Source organism: Phodopus roborovskii, unplaced genomic scaffold (genome assembly GCF_943737965.1).
Source record: "Phodopus roborovskii unplaced genomic scaffold, PHOROB, whole genome shotgun sequence".
NCBI classification, from domain to species: Eukaryota; Metazoa; Chordata; class Mammalia; order Rodentia; family Cricetidae; genus Phodopus; species Phodopus roborovskii.
Window position 1 is genome coordinate 48002327 of NW_026126480.1, and position 26836 is coordinate 48029162.

Here is a 26836-nt window from a genome sequence, read left to right on the forward strand (position 1 = left end):
CCTAATTTATTTGCCCACCTGTCCATCCATTTTACTCATTTCAAAGCAAGCTTCCAACATTAACCCACTCTTCCTTAAATACTTTCATATGCACAGTAGAGACCGTCATTTGTTTATAGGCTTTTCTGACTGAAGTGGAGCCCTTAACGTAAAATTTCAAACAGTGAAATGCATGAGTTAGGGTATTGTTTACTGAGTTTTGACATACACACACACACACACACACACACACACACACACACACACACAGAGAGAGAGAGAGAGAGAGAGAGAGAGAGAGAGAGAGAGAGAGAGAGAGAGAGAGAGAGAGGGCTGTGAAACCCAAGCTTCTGTGGAGAGTGGAGATGGTAGCCTTTAAGCTGAGATGCTTCTCTCAGGGCTGCTCAGCCTGTCAGTCTAGAGGTCATCACTGACCTTTCACTGACCTTTCTGGAGGTCACCACTGTTCTGATGTTTTAGTTATAGGCGAGTCTTGTCTGTTATAGAACTTTGTACAAATGCAACCACACAGCACCACTCTTTTCTTTCTTTTTGTTTTCCTTTTTATTATTATTATTTTTTTAATTTTACATGTTGATCCCAGTTCCTTCTCCCTCCCTTCCCCTTCCTCCCTCCCTCCCCCTTACCCTTTCTCCCCCCTCACATGCACCCTGACCACCCTCCCCTCCTATCCCCCACCCCAATTCCACATGTAGGGGAATGCCATCCAGGTGGGGTCATGTAGATCTGACAGGTCCTGTGAAGTAGGGACTAGGGCTTCTCTCCTGTCTCTAGGTTAACGGAGTATCCTTCCATGGGAGATGTGTCCACAAGGTCCTTTGTGCACCAGGGATACATCCTGGTTCCACTGTCTGAGGTCCCTTAGACTGCTCAGTCCTTCTGTCTGAGACCCATATTCAGGGGGGCCTGAGTCAGTCCCATGCTGGCTTCCCAGCTATCAGTCTGGGGGCCCGTTAGCTCCTCCTTGTTCAGGTCAGCTGTCTCTATGTGTTTCTGCAGCCTGGTCTTGTCCTGTCCATCTGCATCTAGTTTGACTCAGTGTTTAGTTATGGGTGTTTGCTTCTGTTTCCAACAGGTACTAGATGAGGACTCCATGATGGTGGATAAGTTAGTTGTTGATCTCACTATCAGAGAAGGATATTTATGGTAGCCTTTCCACAGATGCTCAAATTGTTAGTTGGAGTCAGTCTTGTAGGTCTCTAGAGCTTTCTTTAGGTTCAGTTTTCTCTTCCAACAAATATTGGCTCTCTCTCTCTCTCTCTCTCTCTCTCTCTCTCTCTCTCTCTCTCTCCTGTCTTCTATTCCTACCCTGACTCAATCTTCCTAGTCGCACGTGCTTTCCTCTCCTCCCCTTCTCTTTGTGTCCTCTTTCATAGCACAGTGTTTGCTTCTTATGTGTTAATTTTATTTTATGTGTCTATTTGTTTTGCCTTAATTTATGCATGTGAAACACAAGCATACCTTGCGGTTCTCTTGGAGGTCAAAAGAGGATGTGGATACCCTGGAATGGAGTTGTAGATGGTTGTAAGCCACATGAGGTGTGGAAATAGAGCCAAGATGAACTGCAAGAGCAACAAGTTCTCTTAACTGCTGAGCCCCACAACAGTATTTAAAGATTCATCCCTGTTCTCACGTGTAACCAGTACTTTGTTCCTTTCTATTTTTGTAACACATTTTATTATGCATCTTCCATAAACAACTGTGTACAAGTCCTCTTCCACGATTTTCTTTCTTTCTTGCAAGTGCCTGTGAAGGCATAGCAGGGGCTTCAGGATGTGTGCCTGCTGAGTTTTGTAATGAAGTTTTCATCCAGGTTTCCCCCTTCACACTCACAGCAACACTGAATGGGATTTCTAATTGCTTTGTTTGTTTTAAATCACTGTCTACATCCGTTGAGAGAAAGTGGTTTAAAATTTGAAACCCAGTCATATATAACTCCTGCATAGTTCTTGACAGGTTCCCTGCTGCTCTCGGAGTGATGTTTGGCTTTGGGGTTGGTCTGCATACTGTTTTTTTCTTTACTACAGAGGGGCAGCCATGAAAACTACCTCTTAACTACCACTCCACACTTCTGATTTCTTATTTGATGTGTTACTTATTCCTAAATATTTAGGTATTTCCCAGCTGGCTCTCTCACCAACTGCAAGGAATCATGGAGTTGGTCTGGTCTAGCTTCCTTGTGAGGTATATGTTGTAGGTTTTTGAGATTAGAGTCTGTGGCTCCTGGGGCACTATGTGTCTTTCAGTTCCTGAGAAACCAAGGCACTCCCTCAGGCATGAAAACATTCAGGCTGCCTTCCCTTTCTCTGTGTTTCTTAGAAGTCAGCAAAGCATATAGAATCTTGACAGAAAAATTAGTCTTAGACATTAATCTTGTGTATCATGTATATCTTGCAAATGTCATTGTATTCTGGCAATTACATGTGTACTCTTCTTGGGAACCACCACTGTATTCTGTTTATGATGAGGATGTAAAGAATCTAATATTGCTTGATTAGTCTTTATAGCTTGCAATGAACTTGTCTTAGCCCCAGTCTTGCTGAGACTCCTCCATCTTGACCTTGTTTTATTTCTCACTGACCTTATCAGGAGACCCTGACTTAGTAAATAAGTGCTGGTATTTACAACTGACCTTAATTCTGCAGCTTACTTCATATTGTTCAAACTTGCTGAGATTTGTTTTATGGCCTAGTATGGGGTAAAAGTTCCGAGGCATCTCGAAAAGACCCTGTGTCCTGTGGTGGTTGGGTTGGGGAGGTCTCATTGGTCTGGAGGCTGTTAGTCCTTGCTGATGTCTATCTCCTTATTCTGTTCATTTCTGAGAGGACTGAAACATCCCACTGTAATAAACTAGTTTACCCCTTCTTGTACTTATATGGGTTTCTTGGTGTGAATAAAAGTTCTATTCCTAGGTGGGTCTGTCACAATGACTGTTTTTAGCCCTATTGTAACCCCTTTTAAATGATGAAATAAGTTTTTTTATTCATACTACTAACTTTTGCTCTGAGATTAAATTGTCTAGTATGAAAAGAGTTAGTTGCTTCAGCTTTCATTTGACTGTTAGTGTGGTGTATTTTTTTTATTATTTTACTTTTCAGTCTAATTGTATCTCTGTATTTTAAGTACATGTTTTTGTAGTCTGGTTATGCTTTATGCATAGAGGTAAATTTAAATATTCTGACTGTATTTCCTGTGACTATTTCACCTTCATTTTTGAAAGGTAATTTTTTTGTGTATAGAAATATGGGTGACATTTCTTCTTTTAGTACTCAAAAGTTGTTGTTCTTTTCCCGTTAGCTTTTGTCCTTGCTTTATCTTTGTTCTTGTGTATATGACATGTAGTGTAATAACCTTAAGACAAGACTATATGGCACTGTTCTGTATAATAGGCTCTCCCACGTGAGTACTAACCAGGCCTGACCCTCTTTAGCTTCTGAGACCAGACAAGATTGAGTGTGCTGAGGGCAGTTTGGTGGTAGACTGGACTGAATATATGTTACAGGAGATGTGGTGCGATTTCTTAGAAAGACTATTAAAGCATCATCTACATATTCCAAATACTCAAAGAGCTTATAGACTAAAACAGTTTCTGCCAAGTCAAGTTCAGTAAATTCATGATTTTATGGGCAGCTGCATTAATCAAAAGTTCCACCTCCAGTCAATTTTAGCATCTGTGTACTTTAGTATTTGTAAGATTTTGTACAGATAGACAGGAAAGAGTGGTGCTTGGGACTCCTCTTCTCCAGTGGAGAATGCCAGTAACTCCATTATCACAGATCTCCCTCCATGATCTGTTCTTCTCATTATTTCATTGTCATTACTGTAGACCAAGCTCTCCAACAGACCACCAAAGCCATCTTGCTTTAGGGTGGCATTGGATGTTTCAAGCTATACTGCAGGAGATCATACTTACTTTCTCTCACATTGCATCTCCAACTCCAGAAATTGTGATGTTATTAGGAGGTTCACCATCTCATTGGGTTAAGTGAGTGATTTTATTCAAGAAGCAAAGCATATTCTGGATAAATAAAATGTTTCCGTAGAGGATATTGTGAGTTTGAGGTGTGATTACTCTATAGGTTCTGAAGTGTATGAAAGGCTTGATGCTTTCTGGGGTATAGAAATGGGCTCATTTTTCTTAGCTGACTAATAATTAAATGGCAGTAAAGAAGTGAAATTGTCTGAGTGAAGCCATCATATAATGTAGGGAAAGCCTTCTTGGATTCCAAGTCTTATTACTTTGTTGACTTAAGAACTGACTCACAGGGAAGTGCAAGGCCAACTAATTAGAGCTTAATAGAAAATCCCCAGGTTCAGGCCATCTGCAAATCTTGCAGCTGCCCAGGGGAAAAGAATGGAGAAGGGAATGTGGAATGGAGCCATTCAGTTTGAAATAAAACAACCCCTCCAAACAAAACAAAACAAAACAAAAACAAACAAACGAAAGCCCCCAAAAGCATAGAGGTCAGCCATATGACTGGGGTATTGTTCAGAAAGAAAGGAAGAAGCTTAAAGTGTTAGGGAATGAAAAAAATCCAGGGCAAGAGGATTTAAATCTGTGACTGCCATGGAGGTAAAGAATGGAGCAAAGAAGGAGAAAATGATCCATGTATGAAAATCAGCCTGAAGGAAGACCTGTCACATGACAGCACATAGCTTCGAGGTGGGCAGTAGAGCTTGAGAAAGAGAGGAAGAGAGAGAGGGAGACAAAGAGAGGGAAAGAGAGATAGAAAGAGAGAGGGAGACAGAGAGAGGGAAACAGAGAGAGAGGGAGATAGAGAAGGGGAGAGAAAGGGAGACAGAGAGGGAGGGAGACAGAGAGAGGGAGATAGAGAAGGAGAAAGGGAGACAGGGGGAGACAAAGAGAGGGGGGAGAGAGAGAGAGAGAGAAAGAGGGACAGCCTGAACGTGCTAGGCCCTTTAAAGGCATCTCTGTGTTCTGTCCAGCACCTAAGAGAAGAAGACAGAGAAAAGCAAAAGGAATAGTTCTGTCCCTCAGAGGCAGGACTCAGGCAGGCAGACCCAGGCAAGCCTCATGGCAGCTCCTACGGACTGTGCTAGGAGAGAGAATCTTTAAAAGGGAAAAAATATTATCTTAAGTTAATCCACCTTTCTAGGGGTGACCTCCCTACCATCCCCACCCAGCCAGGTCCTTGATTTGCCCAACTGAACTGAACTGAACACCCAAGGGAGGGGACGGGGCATGTCTCCACCTAGAGGTGGATTTCATTTTTACTATAGCTGGCTTTGTTTGAACAGTAGATTTGAAAGCAACTCCCAGCCACTTCCTTGGGTGGTGATCTTGCATGCTGGGCACAGAGAGCTGAGGAAAAGAGGGCAGACTGATTTCTTCTTCTTTTTAATTTTTGTTTGTTTGTTTATTTATTTAAATTAGAAGCAATCTTATTTTACATATCAATCCCAGTTCCCTTTCCCTCCCATCCTCTCTTGTCCCCTACTGTCCCCCCATCTCACCCCTCATCCACTCCTCAGGAAGAATGAGGCCTTTCGTGGGGATTCATCAAAGTCTGTCACACTCTACTCCAAATGACTTGTCAGATTTTGTTGACCCTTCCTGGAAGGCATCACCCTCCTTGTGCAGCAGGGGGTGGGTGGGATGGGAGGGTGGTGGTGGGGGCATGGGAGGGAGGAAGAGAAGGAGAAAGGGAGGGAGAGAGGGTGAGGGAGAGGGAACTGGGCTCGATATGTAAAATAAGAAAAAAATGTCTGTCACATCATTTGGGGCAGGGCCTAGGTCCTTCTCCCCTGCATCTAGGCTGAGAAAGTATCCCTCCATGGGAGAATGGGCTCCCAAAGTCCATTTCTGCACTAGGGATAAAAAGTGGTTCCACTGCCAGAGGCCACATAGACTGTCCAGCCCTCCTGTCACTCACATTCAGGGGGCCTGGTTCGGTCCTATGCTGTTTCCCCAGTTGTCTGGCTGGAGTCTGTGAGCTCCCACTTGCTCAGCTGTTCCAGGAGTTCGGCTCAGTGCTTAGCTGTGGGTCTCTACTTCTTCCATCAGCTACTTAATGAAGGCTCTATGATGGCATTTAAAGTAGTCATCAATACCATTATAGGGGAAGGACATTTAAGCCTCTCCAGTACTGCTTAGATTCTTAGTTTGGGTCATCCTTGTAGATATCTGGACATTTCCCTAGTACCAGATTTCTCTTTAAACCTAATGGCTCCCTCTATAAAGATATCCATTTTCTGCATCTTCTGTAATTTCTTTCTTTAAAGCCTCAAAATTCTTGTTTTACAGGTCTTTCACCTGTTTGTTCAGAGTTACATGAAGATATTTTATGTTGTTTGTGGCTACTGTAATGGGTGATGTTTCTCTGATTTTTTTCTCAACCCATTTACCATCTGTATATAGGAGGACTACTGATGTTTTTTCGTTAATCTTGTATTCTTCCATTTTGCTGTGGGAGTTCCTTGGTAGAATTTTTCAGGTCACTTATGTAAACTACCATATCATCTGCAAATAGTGAGAGTTTGGTTTCTTCCTTTCTCATTTGTATCCCCTTGATTTCCTTTGGTTGTATTATTGGTTTAACTAGAACTTCAAGTACAATATTGAAGAGATATAGAGTGGACACCCTTGTCTTGTTCCTGATTTTAGAGAAATCATACTGAATTTCTCTCTCTTTAGTTTGATGTTGGCTGTTGGCTTGCAGTATATTGCCTTTATCATGACTGTTATCCCTGATATCTCCAAGATCTTTATTATGAAAGGGTATTGGATTTTGTCAAAGGCTTTTTCAGCATCTAGTGAGATGATCATGTAGATTTTCTTTTTCAGTTTGTTTATGTGGTCCATTACATTGATGGATTTTCATATGTTGAAGCATATATGGAACAATTTAAGCAGTATTGGTATTAGCTCTTCTTTGAATTTCTAGTAGAATTCTGCACTGAAGACATCTGGTCCTGGGCTTTTTTGGTTGGAAGGCTTTTGATGACTGCGTCTGTTTCATTAGGGGATATAGGCCTATTTAAATTCCTTGTCTGTTCTTGATTTAAATTTGGTAAGTGGCATCAATCCAGAAAATTGTTCATTTATTAAAATTTTCCAATTTTATGGAATACAGGTTTTCAAAGTATGACCTGATGATTCTCTGGATTTCTTGTGTCTGTTGTTATGTCCCCCCTTTCATTTCTGATTTTGTTAATTTGCATGTTCTCTTTCTGCCTTTTGTTTCATTTGGATAATGGTTTGTCTATCCTGTTGATATTCTAGAAGAACCAACTGTTTGTTTTATTGATTCTTTGCACTGTTTTCTTTGTTTCTACTTTATTGATTTTATCCCTCCATTTGATTATTTCCTGGTGTCTACTCCTCCTGGGTGAGTTTGCTTCTTTTTTTGCTCTAGAGATTTCAGGTGTTCTGTTAGTTCTCTAGTGTGACTATCCTCCACTTTCTTCATGTGGGTACTTAGTGCTATGAACTTTCCTCTTAGCACTGCTTTCAAAATGTCCTGTAAGTTTGGGTAGGAGTGTCTTAATTTTCATCGAATTCTAGGAAGTCTTTAAATTCAGGAGTGATGCAATTGAGCATTGTTCAATTTCCATGAATTTGTAAGGTTTCTGGAATTGGTGTTGTTGTTGAATTCCAACTTTAAGCTATGGTGATCCGGTAAGATACAAAGGGTTATTCCTTTTTTTTTTTATCTGTTGAGGTTTGTTTTGTTGCCTAGTGTGTGGCCAATTTTAGAGAAAGTTCTACGTGGCACTGAGAAGAAGGTGTATTCTTTTGTGTTTGGACGAAATGTTCTATAGATATCTGTTAAACTCAATTGGGTCAAAACTTCTCTTAGTTCCTTTGTTTCTTTTTTAAGTTTCTGTCTGGTAGTCCTGTCCAGTTTTGAGAGTGGGCTGTTGAAGTCTGCCACTATAACTGCAAGGGGTTTTATGTGTGATTTGAGTTTTAGTAATGTTTCTTTTATGAATGCCTTTCATAATGTGTTCAAAATTGAGACTTCATCTTGATTAATTCTTCTTGTGATGAATATGAAATGACCATCTCTTTTGATTAATTTTAGTTTGAAGTCTAATTTGTTAGATATTAAGATAGCGACATTACCTTGTTTCTTAGGTCCATTTGATTGGAAAATCTTTTCCCAACCCTTTACTCTGAGGTAACATCTGTGTTTGAAGTTGAGGTGTGCTTCTTGTATGCAGTAGAAGGATAGATTCTGTCTTTGTATCCATTCAGTTAGCCTGTGTCTTTTTATAGGCAAATTGAGACAATTGATATTGAAGAATATTAATGACCATTTATTGTTAATCCTTGCTTGTTTTCAATTTATTTTTTGGTGGTGGTATTGTGTGTGGATTTCCATTTTATTTGTTTTTGGATTTAGGTAATTTTGGATCATCTGTTGCCTATGTTTTTGGGAGCGTAGTTAACTTCTTTGAGTTGGAGTATTCCTTCCTGCACTTTCTGTAGGTCTGGATTTGTAGATATGTATTGTTTAAATTTAGTTTTGTCATGGAATATGTTGTTTTCTCCATGTATAGTTACACTACACTCACAATCTATTACACTTAACCCCTCCTCAAGCAGGAGAGGTAGCTTGACCAGAGCCCAGACGTCCACTCAAGGCCAGTAGTTTGCCATGACAATAGAAGAACCAGTTAGCCATGTTGCAGCATAAAATGGTTTGAGTCCCCGAAGAGCCACAGAAGTCATGTGACCACTAGTGCAGCACTATTTTCTCAGGGCAGAATGACTTCAGGTCTGAGTTGAGATGTTATCATGCTTAGGTGACATTTGTTCTTGTTCACTGGCTGAAGAAAGTGGAAACTAAAGAGCAGAATTCTGACAGCTACACCAGCCTGAGGACATTATCCAGCAGAATAAACTGCGTGGTGACCAGTCACAATCAGTGTCAGAAGACAGCCAATAGGGCTGGGAACATGCTCTGCCCTTGGCCTCTCGAGTGCTTCTATCTGGAATGAGGGACTCTTTGAGATGGGAAGAAATTGTGGTTTGGGGAGATAACTGGATCAAGGTACAGACATCTCCTCTGCCTGAGTGTTCCTTTTAGGACCTGCTGTCACTAGTGATGATGGCAGACAGCAAGTCCCTGGGTAGCAGGGCAGAGAGCCAGCCCTTGAGTCATGGGTCCTACCAAGTGTGTGCTGTGTTCCCTGAGAAGTGGCTTGGTCATCTCCCTAGCCACTCCTGCTCCAGAAGCCTGTATGGTTCTGCCTAATTAGTCCCTCAGAGCCTGATTTCTCCCTGTGATCACTTGTCTATTCCATTATAGAGAATTCAGGACCCCTGATCCTCATACAGACATCCTAATGTCCCCTCTTTATCTAGAGATGTTACCATAAGCTCTTTAAAAGTTTTAAATTTAATCTGATTCTATTTTCTAAAGAAGAAGCAGCAGAAGAAGTAGAAGAAGCAGAAGAATGAGAGAGAAAGAGAGAGAGAGACAGAGAGAGAGAGAGAGAGAGAGAGAGAGAGGTTTTGAGAAGCAAATTTCTGGAGAGGATTCCTGGGAAGATTCATGCTATAGCCTTATTAGGTGAGTTTTGCATTGATTGTACATGTACATGTGTTTGACAATTAATGACAATGTTTTGGTAATAGGGATGAGTTATTGCATTTTCCTATGTGACCAAGGTTCAAGAGATCATTTAACCTGCTATTTTTGAGAGAGTTCTGTAAGTATATGAAAAAATGAACTACTGGAGCATAGCCATTTCTCAGGATGTGCCTGTATATCCTTCATTTCTGCCTCTCTCTTTCTCTCTGATATCTTTTGTGTTTCTCTGGCTCTTCTCCCTTTTCTTGCTGTCTTGATGCCTCTATATCTTTCCCCACCTCAGGCTGAGTCTTCCATTGCTTCTCTCTCTCTCTCTCTCTCTCTCTCTCTCTCTCTCTCTCATCTCTCCACCTCACCATCATTCTGTCTCTGGTCTTATGACTTCCTTTTCCTCTCTATATTTCTATCCCACCTCTCCTTTCTTTGCTTGTACCCCCTTCACAGATCTCACATTGAACTATATAGCATCTTCTGCATCAAGGAGCACATTCCACAGGTGATGTCTTTTACCTTCCCTCCAGGGACACAGTGTTGTAATATTTAGATAAGGTCACCCACCTTCCAGACATTGCCCGAAGCAAATAGGAGAGTTGACATCTAAGCCCAAACCAAGAACTAGTTTCTTATGATGCTGGCTGTATACAGGGGCATGAAATTACACATCAATCTTTAAAAATGAATATAATCTAGTTGATTATTTTCAAATGCAAGCTTTGAGCTCCAGTACTCCTGCTATAGTTTATACAAAAAGTCACACAGTCTGCTCTTACCTCATCATTTTGAAATGGACATGTATCTATCCAGGCACACTCTGTTTAAGGCTTTCTAAACTCAGCTGCAGTTTTAACTCTGAGGCTGTATGGGTATAGGGGTGAGACAGGGCCCAATTCTGCTTGGTGCCCTATTTGTGTGCCCTACTTTAAAGCCTTGATTCCCAGCTTCAATGACACACAGATAAATGACTGCCATTTATAAAGTTAAATACACCAGTCACCTTAGAAGACTGTGGTTGATGCTGTTTTATATGTTCAGGTGATAGACACTTAACATCTTCCTCATTCCTCCCTGTTCCCATCCACTGTCTGAGCATTTGAATAGAAGGAAACTACAGCTATCCTTGTTTCCAGGACACACAGACTTCCACCACTGGAGTGTTTCTGGCGATGTTCCACCGTCTCTGAAGTCTGAGAAAAGAACCTTTTCAGTGAGAAACACCCTAGGTCCCCAAGGTTGATGAGTGACCACATCAATCTCCTAGAAGTCCCACACCTAGAATGACACCTGCAGCATTGGGTGGCACATTGTTCTGTTCTTACCCCAGACAGTCTGAGATTTACACATCTGGGATGGGTCTTTAGCACAAACTAGGACTAGAGCATGTATTTCCTCTTCAGAAACTATCAGAGCTGCCACAGAAATCCCACTGCCCCTGGATGCTGAGGCCACCACAGCTTTATGATGAATGGGACACTGGTCACTGAGTTCCTCATCCTGGGATTCTCAGAAATGTCTCATCTTCAGGTACCACTTTTCCTCAGCTTCCTCTGTCTCTACATGGCTGCAGTCTCAGGAAACCTGCTCATTATGGTGACAGTTGGTGCCAGCCCAGCCCTACATACACCCATGTACTTCTTCCTGGTAAACTTGGCCATGGTGGACATTCTCTGCACCTCCACCATCCTACCCAAGCTATTAGACATCATGGTCGGGGGGGAGGACCATCTCTTATGGGGGTTGCATGGCCCAACTCTACTTCTTCACATGGTCACTGGGGGCAGAGCTTCTTCTCTTCTCAGCTATGGCCTATGACCGCTTTGTGGCCATCTGTTGTCCCCTGCACTATAGTGCCTGGATGGGCCCCAGGGTGTGTGCATTCCTGGCTGGCCTTGTCTGGGCCATCAGCCTGACTAACACCAGCGTGCATACAGGTCTGATGCTGCATCTGCCATTCTGCAGCTCCAATGTAATAGAGCACTTCTTCTGTGAGATTCCCCCACTGTTGAAGCTCTCCTGTGCTCCAACACAACTGAACGAAGCCATGGCCTTTGCTGCGGATGTGTTCCTGGCTGTTGGGAACTTCTCTGTGATCATGCTGTCCTATGGCTTTATTGTGGCCAGCATCCTGAGGATCCGCTCTGCTGAGGGCAAGAGACGTGCCTTTTCCACCTGCTCTGCACACCTCATTGTGGTTTCCATGTACTACTCCACTGTCATCTACACCTATATCCGCCCAGCATCCAGCTACTCCCTGAACAAGGACAAGGTGGTGTCTGTCATCTACACCTTGGTGGCACCCACCTTGAACCCCCTCATCTACACTCTAAGGAACAAGGATGTCAAAGTTGCACTTAGGAGACTTCTGTTCTGCTGCTGAGCCTGTGGCTGCTCCACTGCCTTCAGCTCTGCTGCACTGGGGATCACAGGTTTGGTATTCGTCCCTGTTCCTTTACCCTAGGACACACAATTCATTGACCAACAAGAGACAATTGTTTGATGTCTGCCCTGAGAAGCCCATGGACCTGTACTTGAAACCCCATAGGAACATGGTATATCTATGAGGCTATGATCCTCAACAGTTAAGTAAATTCCCCAATACATCATATGTGGGTGTACTTAACCCTTTCTGCTGCAGTCACATGGGCCAGCAGTTCTGGGTAGACACTGCTTTGTGCATCTGTTCTCTTTAACTCCACAAGCTACTCAGCCTTGGTGGTGGCTGGCATGTGGGTAGGTGACCTGGGAATTGAATATAAAGGAACCTTGTCATTTGAGCACAATTAGTCTTTCTTGTTTGTGAAATATCTGAAAATTTGATTTTTTCCCCACTTTTTTATATAGCTCTGAAAGAGATTTTCAGGGAGAATCTTGCCATGCTGTGGGCATACTGTGGCATTGTGCGATGTGATAAGTCCTGCCCTTGCCTTTCATCCTGTCCAATGTGAACCACCAATAACAGCAGCACTTCCCTGTCAATGCTGGCTCTCACCCAGGAAGGTTCCAGCCACAGACCATGCTGACAGCAAGAGGTTTCTTAGAACCCAGGGCCTTATCATTTCCACTGTAGAGTGATGTAGCAGGGTTGGTGTAAGCTTAGGAGCTCATTGGTTTGGAGAATGTGCCCAGAAAAAAACACAGCTGTTGTCCTTCACGGCTTCTTGGAAGAAATTCAGAGATCTCTGATGTTTTACTCAAGCCTTCACCTCTGACCTGAGCTGTCTCAAGGTCATCGGCTAACTCTGGTGAACTTTTTACCTCTCTGTCTCCTTCTGGTTGACATGTGTTTCTTCTAGTAGTTGGTTTTACTTCTCTTCTTAATACTAATTAAATCAATTAATTTTTTGTAGTTTTTGTAAATTTATTTTAAAGTTTATACATGTTTACAGTATTTTTTATCATTTCCCCTCCCCTTTCAATTCATTCTATGCTCCCTTCCCCTTTCAATTCATTCTATGGCACCTTTTTATTTATTAGTGCAGTTTTTACATATACATATATGCCTACATATGAAAAATAAGCAAATAAAATCTGCTAAGTCCATTTAGAGTTGCTCATATTTATTTGCATTTAGGGTTGACCCCTTGGTATTGGATAATCAATTATGGGACTTGTCCATGGGGAAGACTGATTCTCTTTCCCAGCAGTTACTAATTGCCTACAGTTCCTCAGATTTCCATCTTCCCTGTTAACATGTTGACTGGTGTTGTTATTATTCAGGTCTTGTTTAAGTCACCATATTCTTGGGGTTTTGTGGATACATTTTCCCTGTTATATACAGAAGACAACAATATTGCAGCAGAAATCTTGGACCTCTGGATCACAATTTTGCCACTCCATCTTCTCTGATGTTCCTTGAGACTTAGTGGAAGTTGTGTTGCATCTACAGTATACATTAGGGCCAGGCAGCTCATAGTTAGCTTTTCTCTGTGTTTTGATCAGTTATGGCTTCCTGTAATGGTCTCTCTCCTCTACAAAAGAAGTGTCTTTGATGAGAGGTGAGAGTTACAAGCATCTGTGTGGATATGGATAAGTATGAAGAATGCATTTAGGTTTTATATTGATTTGAGACAGTGGCAGTAGAAAGTTCTTCTTTATGTCTGTGACCTGTGCAATCACAGGGAGTTGATTAGATTTACAGTACCAGGCATGAATTACATACTACTGAGTGGACTGTAGTCCAATTAGATAGCTGATGGTTTCTGCCCAGACATAAGTGCTACTGTTGTACCTTTAGAGAAATCTGGTCATGCTGCTCATTGTTGTGGTTTGGAGGTACCACAGTAGGAAAGATACTGATTGCTTTTTCTCCTTGGCAGCCTTCTGGTACTATGAAAGTTAGTCCTCAGGGAGGAGGCTTCTGGGTGAGATATAATTGGATCCCTCCATTTGTTTTTGTCTGATGTGCATGATGTCTTCAGCAATAAGGACTTACCCTCAGATTCTGAAAGGCAACCCAGGGTAACAGCAATAGCATACAATGTTTTGGAAGATTCTTGGACTGCCCTGGCTGTCAACTCAAACAATTTCCTGAGCATGGAACTGTTGTTTGTTAGTCATTGGCTCTTGTGAAGGCACGAACACCCCAGCTGGTATAGTTCAATTTAAACTTTATATTAAATATTAATTCCAAATAGCCCAAGTTCTATTTATTTCTTCTTTCTGACCCTCCCTCTGTAATGCCCTTCCTCTGTTCTTCCCACTTGAAGACTCCTCCCCCAATGTTCTTTATTCCCTCCATGAAGACTATGGGCAAAATGATGTCTTGTTCTTATTTCTGCTCTAGGTGTCGTGTAGGTACCCAGCAAACATAAAGGGTCTACCACATCAAAAAGAACATAGTGATTATTTTCACAAATTTTGTCAAGTCAGATAACTGAAGGAACAATTTATAATTTTTCTTTAATCTGAATCAGGTGCCATGTTCCTGTGGAAACTGTGATGGCATGTTTGAATGGTACCAACTGGAAGAATTTATGATTTAAACTTGTAGTTAGTATCTGATCTTTGTGAAAGACCTTTATGATTATTTTGTCAGTGGAGACTTGACATAAAAAATTGGTTAGCATTACCCCAAGATATTTTATGTAATTTGTGGCTTTTGTAAAGGGTGATGTTTCTCTGATTTATCTCTCAGCCTTTCTATCATTTATATACCAAAGAAGTGAAAGAACTATATAACAAGAACTTTGAGTCTTTAAAGAAAGAAATGAAAGAAGATAGCAGAAAATGGAAAGATCTCCCATGCTCTTGGATAGGTAGGATCAACATAGTAAAAATGGCAATCTTGCCAAAAGCAAACTACAGATTCAATGCAATCCCCATCAAAACCCCAACATAATTCTTCACAGACCTTGAAGGGACAATAATCAACTTCACAAGGAAAAACAAAAAACCCAGGATAGCCAAAACAATCCTGTACAATACAAGATCATCTGAGGGCTTCACCACCTATTACTTCAAGCTCTACTATAGAGCTATAGTAATGAAAACAGCTTGGTATTGGCATAAAGAGACAGGTAGACCAAGGGAATTGAATAGAAGACCCTAATGTTAATCCATACACCTATGAACACTTGATTTTTAACAAAAGGTAAAATTATACAATGGAAAACAAGGGTTATGCCTCAAGAAAGCTAGAAGTAACATTTGTAACCAGTCTGAGTAGGTGGTAAGGCTTATCTGAAGTTCTAATGTGAAGGTTTGGCTAGTGTTGTAAGAATATGGACCATCTCATCTAGCCAATTTGGAAGTGTCATGAACAGGTTATTTTAAAATTTTACATTTCAATCCTAGTTCCCTCTCTCTCTCTCCCTGCTTCCCTCCCTCCTTCCCTCTCTCCCTCCCTCCATCCCTCTTTCCCTACCTCTTTCCCTCTCTCCACCCTCACATGCACCCCAACCATCCTCCCATCACACCCCCCGCACTCCACATGTAGGGTGATGCCATCCAGGATGGGTCATCTAAATCTGTCAAGTCATTTGAAGTAGGGACTAGGACTTCTCTCCTATCTCTAGGTTAAAGGAGTATCCCTCCATGGGGGATGTGCCCAGAAGGTCCTTTTGTGCACCAGTAGTACGTCCTCGTTCCACTGTCTGAGGTCCCTTAGACTGCTCAGTCCTTCTAGCTGAGACCCATGTTCAGGAGATCTGAGTCAGTCCCATGCTGGATTCCCAGTTATTGTCTGGGGGGGGGGATGTTAGCTCCTCCTTGTTCAGGACAGCTGTCTCTATGTGTTTTTGCAGTGTGCTCTTGTCCTCTCTCTCTGCATCTGGATTCTAGTTCATCTCAGTGTTTAGTTGTGGGTGTTTGCTTCTGTTTCCAACAGGTACTAGACGAGGGCTCCATGATGGTAGATAAGTTAGTCATCAATCTCATTATCAGGGAAGAGCATTTATGGTGGCCTTTCCACTGTTGCTCAAATTGTTAGTAGGAATCAGTCTTGTAGATCTCTGGACATTTCTTTAGGTTCAGTTTTCTCTTCAACCCTGTAATAGCTCCATCTTTTATATTCTCTCTCACTGTCTCTGTCTCTGTCTCTCTCTCTCTCCCTCTCTCTCTTTTCTGTTTTCTATTCCTACCCTGACTCAATCTTCCTGGTCCCATGTACTTTCCTCTCCTCCCTTTCTCTTTCTCCTAGTTACCTCTCCACTCACTACACCCCCACTCCCCACGTGCTCTGGAGAATTTGTCCCTTCCCCATTCTGTGAGGGACTTTATATGAATCTCTTAGAATACACCTTCTATCCTAGTTCCTCTGGCAGTGTGAATTATAGGCTGGTGATCCTTTGCTCTAGGTCTAAAATCCATATATGAGCGAGTACACACCATGTTTCTCTTTTTGTGACAAGGTTACCTCATTCAGAATGGTTTCTTCAAGTTCTATCTACTTGCCTGCGAATTTCAAGATTACATTTTTTTTTCTCCCTGCAGAGTAGTATTTCTTTCTTATTTATTTATTTATTTATTTTATAACCAAGTCCATTTAAATGAAAACAAATATTTATAGAAAATATTTGGGAATTTGGGCGTCCTTCTTTCCAAATTACTTCCTGCTGGTAAGGGGCACTGTCATGGGGGATTCTAAGAAGATGCAGAAATCCTGGCTGTAGTCTGCAAGGCTGCTTTGTCCAGCTGTTTTGAATGTAGGATCACCTGGTACTCTGTTTCAGGCGGTCTGGCTTGATCAAACCACATTAGTCTGGAAAGAATCCACAGCTTTTCATTTTCTGTTGAAACAAAAATAGAAATACTTTCCCCCAGTAACTTGTCCTTGAACTTAAATTTTGGAGTCAGAGCATTTTTTTTATTTAGTTTATTATTTTACATGTCGATCACAGTTCCCTCTCCTTCCCTCCCTCCCTTTTACCCTCTCTGCCCTCTCACATGCACCCTAATCACCCTTCCCTCCCATCCCCCCACCCTAATTCCATATGTAGGGGAATGCCATCCAGTTGGGGTCATGTAGATCTGACAGCTCATGTGAAGTAGGGACTAGGGCTTCTCTCCCATCTCTCGGTTAAGGCAGTTATCCCTCCATGGGGGATGTGTTCGCAAGCTCCGAGGTTGCTCTTGATGGGGACAGGACACAGGAGCAGCAGGATCAGGGGCCAACTCAGGGAGTTTGTGGCAGGGAGAGGTTGTAGGGGACAGGCAGCCCTGATTGGGCCCAGACTCACCTCTGGCCAATAGCTGGCGGAAGAGGACAAAGGCTGAGCAGAAACTTGGGAATGTTTTGCAGTCTAGTCTGATCTCACTGGAAACTGGGACTCTCCAGCTGAGGCCTCTTTTTTTTTTTTTTTAGCAGAGCCCCTGCTTTGGGGGTCAAGGTTCTTGCTGGCAGGAACTCAGAGTGGACCCGCAGAGATAGGCGGATCTCTGGGAGGGGCCCTGAACTCCAGCAGAGGACTGGAGGTGGGGTCAGAGACCAAGCAGGTGGAAATTACTGGTGGTCCCACTAGGATAGGCAGGTCTCCTTTGTTCAGAGTTGCTCTGAGAAGTCTCCAAAGTAGGGTGGACTGTTGGCTCCACCCTCTGTCCCAGTGCTCAACCAGAGCAGCAGGACAGTGGGCAGGGTAGGGCACAGGGTAGGGAGGGCAGGCTCGCGGTGGGGATGGGTGGGGGTGTATCAGAGCTCCAAGGGTGCTCTCCATGGGGACAGGACACAGGAGAAGCAGGATCAAGGGCCAACCCAGGGAGTTGGGGGGGGGGGAGAGGATGTAGGGGAGAAGCCGCCCCGATTGGGCCCAGACTCACCTTTAGCTAATGGCTGGCGGAAGAGGACAAAGGCTGAGCTGAAACTTGGGAAGATTTTGCAGGATAGTTTGATCTCACTGGAAACTGGGACTCTCCAGCTGAGGCCTCTTTCTTTAGCAGAGGCCCTGCTTTGGGGGTGGCAAGATTGCCATTTTTACTATGTTTATCCTACCTATCCAAGAGCATGGGAGTTCTTTCCATTTTCTGGTATCTTCTTTAATTTCTTCTTTAGAGCTACAAAGTTCTTATTATATAGGTCTTACTCATTTGGTAAAAGTTACACCAAGATACTTTATGTTGCTTGTGGCTATTGTAAAGGGTGATGTTTCTCTGATTTCATTCTCAGTCTCTTTGTTGTCTGAAAAAAGTAGGCCTACTGATTTTTTGAGTTTATCTTGTATCATGCTAGTTTGCTGAAGGTATTTATCAGCTGTAGGAGATCCCTGGTAGAGTTTATTGGGTCGCTTATGTAAACTATCATATCATCTGCAAATAGAGACAGTTTGATTTCTTCCTTTCTAATTTGGATCCCCTTGATCTCCTTTTGTTGTCTTATAGCTTTAGCTTCAAGTACAATATTGAAGAGATATGGAGAGAGAGGGCAGCCTTGTCTTGTTCCTGATTTTAGAGGAATTGGCTTAAGTTTCTCTCCATTCAGTTTGATGTTGGCAGTTGGTTTGCTGTATATTGCTCTTATTATGTTTAGTTATGTTCCTGTTAACCCTGATCTCTCCAAGACCTTTATCATGAAAGGGTGTTGAATTTTGTTGAAGGCTTTTTCAGCATCTAGGAAGATAATCATACGGTTTTTCTTTTTCTGTTTGTTTATATGGTGGATAACATTGATAGATTTTCGTATGTTAAACCATCCCTGCATTCCAGGTATGAAGCCTACTTGGTCATGGTGGATGATTTCTCTGATGCATTCTTGAATTCGGTTTGCCAGTATTTTATTGAGTATTTTTGCATCGATGTTCATCAGGGATATTGGTCTGTAGCTTTCTTTCTTAGCTGTGTCTTTGTGAGGCTTGGGTACCAAAGTTATTGTGGCCTCATAAAAAGAGTTTGGCAATGAACCTTCTGTTTCTATCTTGTGGAACAGTTTGAGGAGTAGTGGTATTAGTTCTTCTTTGGTTGTCTGGTAGAATTCTGCACTGAATCCATCTGGCCCTGGACATTTTTTGGTTGGAAGGCTTTCGATGACTGCTTCTATTTCATTGCGGGTTATAGGTCTATTTAAGTTGTTTGTCTGTTCTTGATTTAATTTTGGTAAGTGATAGTTATCCAGAAACTTGTCCATTTCCTTTGAATTTTCAATTTTTGTGGAATACAGATTTTCAAAGTATGACCTGAAAGTTGTCTGGATGTCCGTTGTTATGTTCCCCTTTTTGTTTCTGATTTTGTTAGTTTGCATGTTCTCTGTCTGCTTTTTCCTTAGTTTTGGTAAAAGTTTGTCTATCTTATTGATTTTCTCAAAACACCAACTCTTTGTTGCATTTATTTTTTTTTTTTTGTATTGTTTTCCTGGTTTCTACTTTATTGATTTCAGCCCTCAAATTTTTTATTCCTGGCATCTACTCCTTTGTGGTGAGTTTTCTTCTTTTTGTTCTAAGGCTTTCAGTTGTGCTGTTAGTTCTCTAATGAGATTATGCTCCATTTTCTTCATATGGGCACTTAATGCAATGAACTTCCCTCGTAGCACTGCTTTCAAGGTGTCCCACAAGTTCAGGTATGTTGTGTCCTTATTCTCTTTGAATTTTAGGAAGTCCATAATTTCTTTTTTTTTCTTTTTTGACCCAGGTGTGGTGCAGTTGTGCATTGTTCAATTTCCATGGTTTGTAGGGTTTCTGCAATTTGTGTTGTTACATAAGCGACCCAATAAACTCTACCAGGGAACTCCTACAGCTGATAAATACCTTCAGCAAACTAGCAGGATACAAGATAAACTCTATGCCCCAAATACAAAGGCACCCACATTCTTAAAAGAAATGTTATTAAATCTCAAAGTTCACATAAAACCACAACACTTATAGTGGGAGACTTCAACACCCCATGCTCACCACTAGACAGGACCACCAGTCAGAAACTTAACAAAGACACAAAAGTACTAACAGAACTTATATCTCAATTGGGTTTAACAGACATCTATAGAACATTTCATCCAAACACAAAAGAATATACCTTCTTCTCTGCTCCACATGGAACCTTCTCTAAAATAGACCACATACTAGGCAACATAACAAAACTCACCAGATAAAAAAAAAAAAAAAAAAAAAAAAAAAAAAAAATGGAATAGTCCCCTGTATCTTATCAGACCACCATGCTTCAAATTTGGCAATCTTACCAAAAGCAATCTGCAGATTCAATCCTGTCCCCATCAAAATCCCAGCACAATTCTTCACTGACCCAGTGAGATCCGACTATCTGTGCAGAAACATCCCGAGTATCAGCCCAGCCATTGTTCTCTTCTGCCAGCCATTGGCTAGAGCCATTGGCTAGAGTCCACACTACTTTGGGGGACTTCTCAGAATCTGAACACAGGAGACCCGCTGTGTTCATCATTCTGCCCAAGGGAGATGTAAGCTATTGAAAGGCTGTTTATGCTCCATGCTCCCAAGAGATTGAGTGAGACCCTCCTCTTGGACAACAACGTGGCTCCAGGTGTCTGACCAGACTCTGGGCATCTTCAGAGTTCTCAGTGTTAACAGGAACCATGGACATCACTCCAAACATCTCTATGGTCCCAGGTGACATCATAGGCTCACAGATCAGTGTGGCCCCTGCAGTGGCATGGTCCTCGGATACTGAGGTGGTCTCAAGTGGGTGACTAGACCTAGATAATCTCTATGACCCTCCTTAGTGACAGGAGACATGTACATCAGCTCAGATCTTGGCTGCCATAAAACCATGGACCCAGACATGACCCTTGGCAGCAACTCAAGCCCAGATGACACCATAGCCCAGGGGATGTTGGATTTTTTTAAAAAGGTTTTTATGCATTTAATGAGAAGATCTTGTGGTTTTTGTTTATCAGTATTTTTATATGATATATTTTATTTATTTATACATGTGGAAATATCCTTGCTTCTCTAGGATGAAGGCTACTTGAACATGGTGGATGATCTTTTAGATGTGTTCTTAGACTCAGTTTGCAAGTATTTTTTAAACATTTTTTAAATTGAGTCTTTGAGAATTTCATATCATGCACCCCAATCCCACCCATTTTCCAGTCAGTTTGCAACTAATGTATTGTAAAACCTTTCATCTACATAATTAAGACAAATTGGTCTGTAATTCTCTTTCTTTGTTGGTTCTTTATGTGATTTAGGTTACTAATATTGGATCTCTTGAGTTTTTTTTTTAAATGTATTTGGTATGGACTTGCATGTTACTACTGCTTTCTTTATGCTCCATGAGTTTGGGTATGTTGTGCTTTCATTTTCATAAAGTTGTAATGTAAAATTCTGTTAACCTCTGCCTTGATCCACTTTTCATTCAGTAGTGAGTTGTTCAGTTTCCATGGATTTGTAAGCTCTGTGTTGTTTCTGATGCTGTTGATATTCTGCTTTAATCTGGGGTGGATAGAAAAGATATAAGGGTTATTTCAGTTTTCTTGTACTTGAGATTTGCTTTGTGTCTTAGTATGTGGTCATTTTTACAGAAAGTTCCATGAGCTTCTGAGAAAAGAGAGCATATTCTTTTATGTTTGGATGAAATGTTCTGTAAAATCTGCTAGGCCGAGTTGATTGAAGGCACCATTTTTCAACAGAATTTCTCTGTTCAGTTTTGGTTTGGATGACCAGTCTTTTAGAGAGAGTGGGGTATTGGATCTGCCCATTACAGGCATGTAAGGCTCAATATAGGATTTTAGCTGTAGTAGTGTTATCTTTATAAACTTGGATGCCATTGTTTTTTGTGTATAAATATTTAAGATTTCAATGACCTGTTGGTGGATTTTCCATGTGACGAGTATTAGTATCTTTCCCTATTTTTTTATGATTAGTTTTGGTTTGAAATTTGTCTGGTTTGCTTCTTGGGTCCGATTGCTTGGAATGTCTTTTTCTATCCTTTTACCCTGATATGATGTTTATCCTTGTTAATGAGGTGTTTCTTTGATACAGCAAATAGATAGATCCTGTTTTTTAATCTAATATGTTAATTGTGTCTTAGGGTGGTATAATGTTGAGAGTTATGAATGAGCACTGTTTATTTCCTGTTTTTTGTTGGTATGTTATAGATTGCTCCTAACTTTTAATTTTTTAGTTTTTTTTGAGTGTGGTTAATATATTCAGGCTGAAGTTTTCCTACTATTGTGTTCTATATAGCTGGATTGGTACATAGATCACACACACACACACACACACACACACACACACACACATAATCATGAAATGCCTTTTTTTCCCCATGAATTGTGATTGAAAGTTTTGTTGTGTGTAGTAGTATGTGATGGCATTTGTGATAATCTCAGAGTTTGTACAAAATCTGTCCAGGCCTTTCTGGCTTTTAGAGTCTCCATTAGAAATCAGGTGTTATTTTGGTGCATCTGAGTTTATATGTTACTTGATCTTTTACCTTCAAAGCTTTTAGTATTATTTATTCGTTTTGTACATCTAGTGTTTTGTTCATTATGAGTAATGGGGAATTTCTTTTCTGGTCCAGTCTATTTGATGTTATGTATGTTTCTTGTACATTGATTGGCATTTCTTCAGGTTAGGGAAATTTTCTTGTATGATTTTGTTGAAAATATTTTCTGTGCCTTTGACTTGGACTTCTCCTTTCTCTATTCTTATTCTTCATATATTTACTCATTTCATAGCATCCTGGATTACCTGGATATGTCATGTTTGAATGTTTTTTTTCTGCATTCAATATTTTCTTTGAATGAGGTGTCCATTTCTTCTATCTTGTCTTCAATGCCTCAGATTCTCTCTTCCATATCTTGTACTTGTTGGTGAGGCTTACTTTTGGGGAGGCTTTGTTTGTTTATTTGCTTATTTTTTGACTTGCCAAATCTTTTATTTTCAGTTTACCTCATTTTGAGTTTTCTTTAGTGATTCTATTTCTTGTCCTGAACTTCATTCCACTGGTTAGTTGTATTTTCACAAGCCAGGTGGTGGTGGTGCACCTTTAACCCCAGCACTCAGGGGGCAGAGGCAGGTGGATCTCAGTGAGTTCGAAGCCAGCCTGGTCTACAAAGTGAGTTTCAGGATAACCAGGAGTGTTACACAAATAAACCCTGTCTCAAAAAACAAATACAAAACAAAACAAAAAACAAAACAAAATCATCCAGATTTTATCAAGGTATTTATTTCCTATTCTCTTTAAGATCTCTGAATATATTCATAATAGCTGTTTTGGTGCCCACATCTTCTGCTACAGCTATATTGCATTTCTCAGGGTCTAATTAAGGTTTCTGGGTTCTGGTGGAGACATATTGTCTTTGGCATTAATGATTGTATTATTGTGCTAGTGTCTAGACATCTGTGTTTGGGATCATTGTGACCCTAGCTGTTTATATCTTGTCTTGTATTTATTAGTTGGGTGTTCTGTTCCTTGTTAATGCAGTCCTTCTGAGACTCAGGAATATGTGGTGGCTCTGGGTTGCCTGATAGGTAGTGTTTTGGAGTGCCACCAGGCATGAACACTGGGGGTCATGTTTATAGGTATTGGGGGCCGAGAGGAAGGAATTGGGATGGTCTAGAGGATCTGCTTCGACATTTGCTGCAGTTCCCAGGGAGTTGAGTTTGAGAGGGAAGATGGAACTATTGTACAGTGGTTTGCTACTAGGCATTTATGAGACTGGGTAATTTGTAATGGAGGGCAGGAAGAAATGTGAAGATCATATATCTGATTCACAGGCCAGTGTGGCCAGTGGGTTTGTAGGTGCAGAGTGCCTCTGGGTATTGGAGGCTGACACAAACCAACAGGATGTGAAACAAAGGTTGGGTCTCCCTCAAAGATCTTCAGAGTCTCTAGGAAATGGAGGCAGGCTCCTGCAAAGGGTTCCTAGGTAAAGGTGCTGATTTTATTCCTATTGTTAGTAAGCTGCCCTATGGCTTCAGCATCACTAGCATCCTGCTGATTAACTCTGCAGAGAGCAAGAAGTGTGCCTTTTCCACCTGTTCTGCCCACCTGGTGCTGGTCTCCCTTATCACTCCACAGTGATCAACACCTATATTCAGCCCACTGTAGATCTTCTGGACTCCCATACAAGGCTATAGACATTTTGGATGCCACTGAAGCCACAAGACAAAATAAATGTTTTGGGAAAATATTTTGTCACAGGGATGAAAACCTAATTAATATAATGTATCTGATTTTAATCACAAGTCCTAGTGTGGTCGAACATATAAGAAGGTTCCAGGAAGGAAGTTGATGGATAATGTGTTTAGTCTGAAAATGATACAGAAATGTTTTCTTTTAGCATTAGTTGCTGCAGATGCTGCCCTTTCTGCACTGATGTGACTTCCTACATTATCTTATCAGGGCCACAGATGTACTTCTCCTTCCTCTTCCTGTCCTCTTTTCTGTATTCAATGAGTTTTAAGAGATTTAATCAGGATCAAATGGTCAACACAATTTGTGTGTGTGTGTGTGTGTGTGTGTGTCTGTGTCTGTGTGTCTGTGCTATTTTAAACACTTTATTGGCATTTGTTTATTCTGATTTTCAAATTTTGTTTGTTTGAAAGACAGACCAGACAGAAGGAGAGAATATGGGTAAGTAGGGAGGTTGCGAAGCTCTGGGAGAGGTTGAGAAAAGGGAAAATCTGTGATCAACATATGTTGAATGAAAATAAGAGCTTAGCTCTGAATTTTTGCCTATGATCTATTTTTTTTGTTTATTTTTATTAATGGTGTGCAGGAAGCACTCAAATTCACCCTTTGTACATAGACATTCATCTAATTCTCACAAAACTATTGAAAATAATCTTTCCCGTCAGTTCAATTGTCTAATCATCATGAAAACTAAGGAAGGAGAATGTACCTGAGTTCACGTTTGAAACTTAAACTTTATCTCTGCTCTACCAATTGCCCCCCCCCAGGCTAGTGCCACTAGCACAGCTCAGAGAGAAGCTGTGAAATGGAAATCCTGTGTCACTCAGTGTTGGGCATCCTAAGACAAGATGGCCATTCTGGCCCCACAAGTTTCTTTATGAAATTTTGGATTCTTAGCCATAATTCTGAAACAAAGCCCTGTGATGTTTAAAGGGTGGCACTGGATGAAAGGTCTTTGTTTTGTTAGTGTCACCATTATCAACTACTGAAAATCTTCCAGTCCAGGAATGTGCAATTTCCATTTAGATAAACTTTAATTACTTTAGGAATGGTTTATATTTGTCAAGAAAAAAAGCTTGACTATTTTGTTTACATTGCCTGTGAGAATCTTGTTGTTTTTGAGGTTACAATATGTGGATTGCCCAGTCCTTGCAGCAGAGAATGGTTTTCTAAAACAGCAACAGGTACATTCCACCTCCATGAAAAGCATGTGTAGGAACAGCCTGCCCATCTCACCTAATGAGAGAAAGAGGGCAAGAGTCTCCCCAGGGCAAGCTTGACATCCTTGTTCCTCAGGGTGTAGATGAGCGGGTTCAGGGTTGGGCTGAGGACTGAGTACAGCACCGAAGTCACTTTGCTTCTTTCTGGACTGTAGCTGGAAGCAGGACTGATATAGGCACAGAACACAGATGAGTAGTACACACAGACCACGATGAGGTGGGATGAGCAGGTAGAAAAGGCCTTCTTCTTGCCCTCAGCAGAACGCATGCGCAGTATGCTGGCAATGATGCATCCATAGGAGAGTAGGGTGAGGAAGAAGTTAATGCCTCCATAGAAGGCATCTGCCATAAGAGTCATAATGCTATTCACATATGTGGGGCTGCAGGAGAGCAGGAGGAGTGGGGGAATCTCACAGAAGAAGTGGGTGATGACCTTGGGGCCACAGAACGACAGTCGAGTCATAAGACCAGTGTTGATAGATGCATTCAGAGCACAGATGGACCACACACCCAAAGCCAGGACCCCACACAGGTATGGGCTCATCCTAGAGCTGTAGTGCAGCGGAAAGCAAATGGCCACATAGCGGTCATACGCCATGACTGTGAGCAGCAGCAGCTCAGAGGACAATGACCAGACAAGGAAGAAGAGCTGTGCCATGCACCCCTTGAAGGAGATGGTGTTCTCTTTATACACTAAGCCAAGCAGGGCCTTGGGCAGCACAGAGGAGGTGCAGACAATATCCATGGTGGCCAGGTTGCACAGGAAAAAGTACATGGGACTGTGGAGCCCAGTGCTGGAGGTGACCAAAGCAATGATCACAGTGTTGCCCATTAGAGCAATTGCGTAGAGGGTTAGGAAGAAGCCAATCAGGAGAAATCGTAGACTAGGGTGCTCTGAGAATCCTTCCAGCAAAAACTCTGTCACCATTGTCTGGTTGGGAGTCAACATCATGATGGAGAGTATTGGGTTCATTGCTGTGTCTGTCATCTTCTGAGAAAATATTACAATTTACCACTTTCAAGTCTGGCTTCCAAACTTGATCATCTTAAAACTCTCTGCTGTCAGTATAAGATGGAGTGAATGTCCCTTATCATCTGTACCATACCATTTGCAAATAGCATGTATTTCACTTGCTTTTTATATTCAACCTAGAAACTCTCCCTACTGATTTGAATGAAGAGGGACATCTTTTCCTTTCTTGTCTTCTTGAACATGTGGATTGAGTGGAACATCATTCAGGACCTGCATATGCTTTACTTTTCTATCATCACCAAACACCATGCTCTTCTGACAGTGCTTGGAGATACTGATGTAGACCTAATCACAGCTATAACCCTCACCTACATAGCAGGTATTCTGCACAAGAGGGCATCTTTTGAATGGATACATACTGAGATGGTTCTTATTCATTACTTTGTCACCTGGCCTTCTGACTTCTTAGTCACATTGTCTTCCCTGGTATTTGGAGTGGTTGCTCTATCACACATGTCAACATTATACCTGTCATTCCCCATAGCCAAGTAACC

The 26836-nt window shown here is 41.5% G+C and overlaps 2 protein-coding genes across 2 annotated transcripts; one reads left to right on the forward strand and one right to left on the reverse strand.

The window, feature by feature from the left end:
* The first annotated feature begins 10996 nt into the window (after positions 1–10996).
* LOC127227719 (olfactory receptor 13G1-like) lies at positions 10997–11934 on the forward strand. The gene is given in 2 exon segments (XM_051192068.1): positions 10997–11267; positions 11269–11934. Coding segments are annotated over 2 exon segments (918 nt in total). The 5' UTR covers positions 10997–11015.
* A 13391-nt stretch (positions 11935–25325) lies between these two features.
* On the reverse strand, positions 25326–26282 carry LOC127227720 (olfactory receptor 13A1). Its single transcript, XM_051192069.1, has one exon. The coding sequence runs from the start codon at positions 26280–26282 to the stop codon at positions 25326–25328; it is 957 nt and encodes a 318-aa protein (XP_051048026.1).
* Positions 26283–26836: the final 554 nt, after the last annotated feature.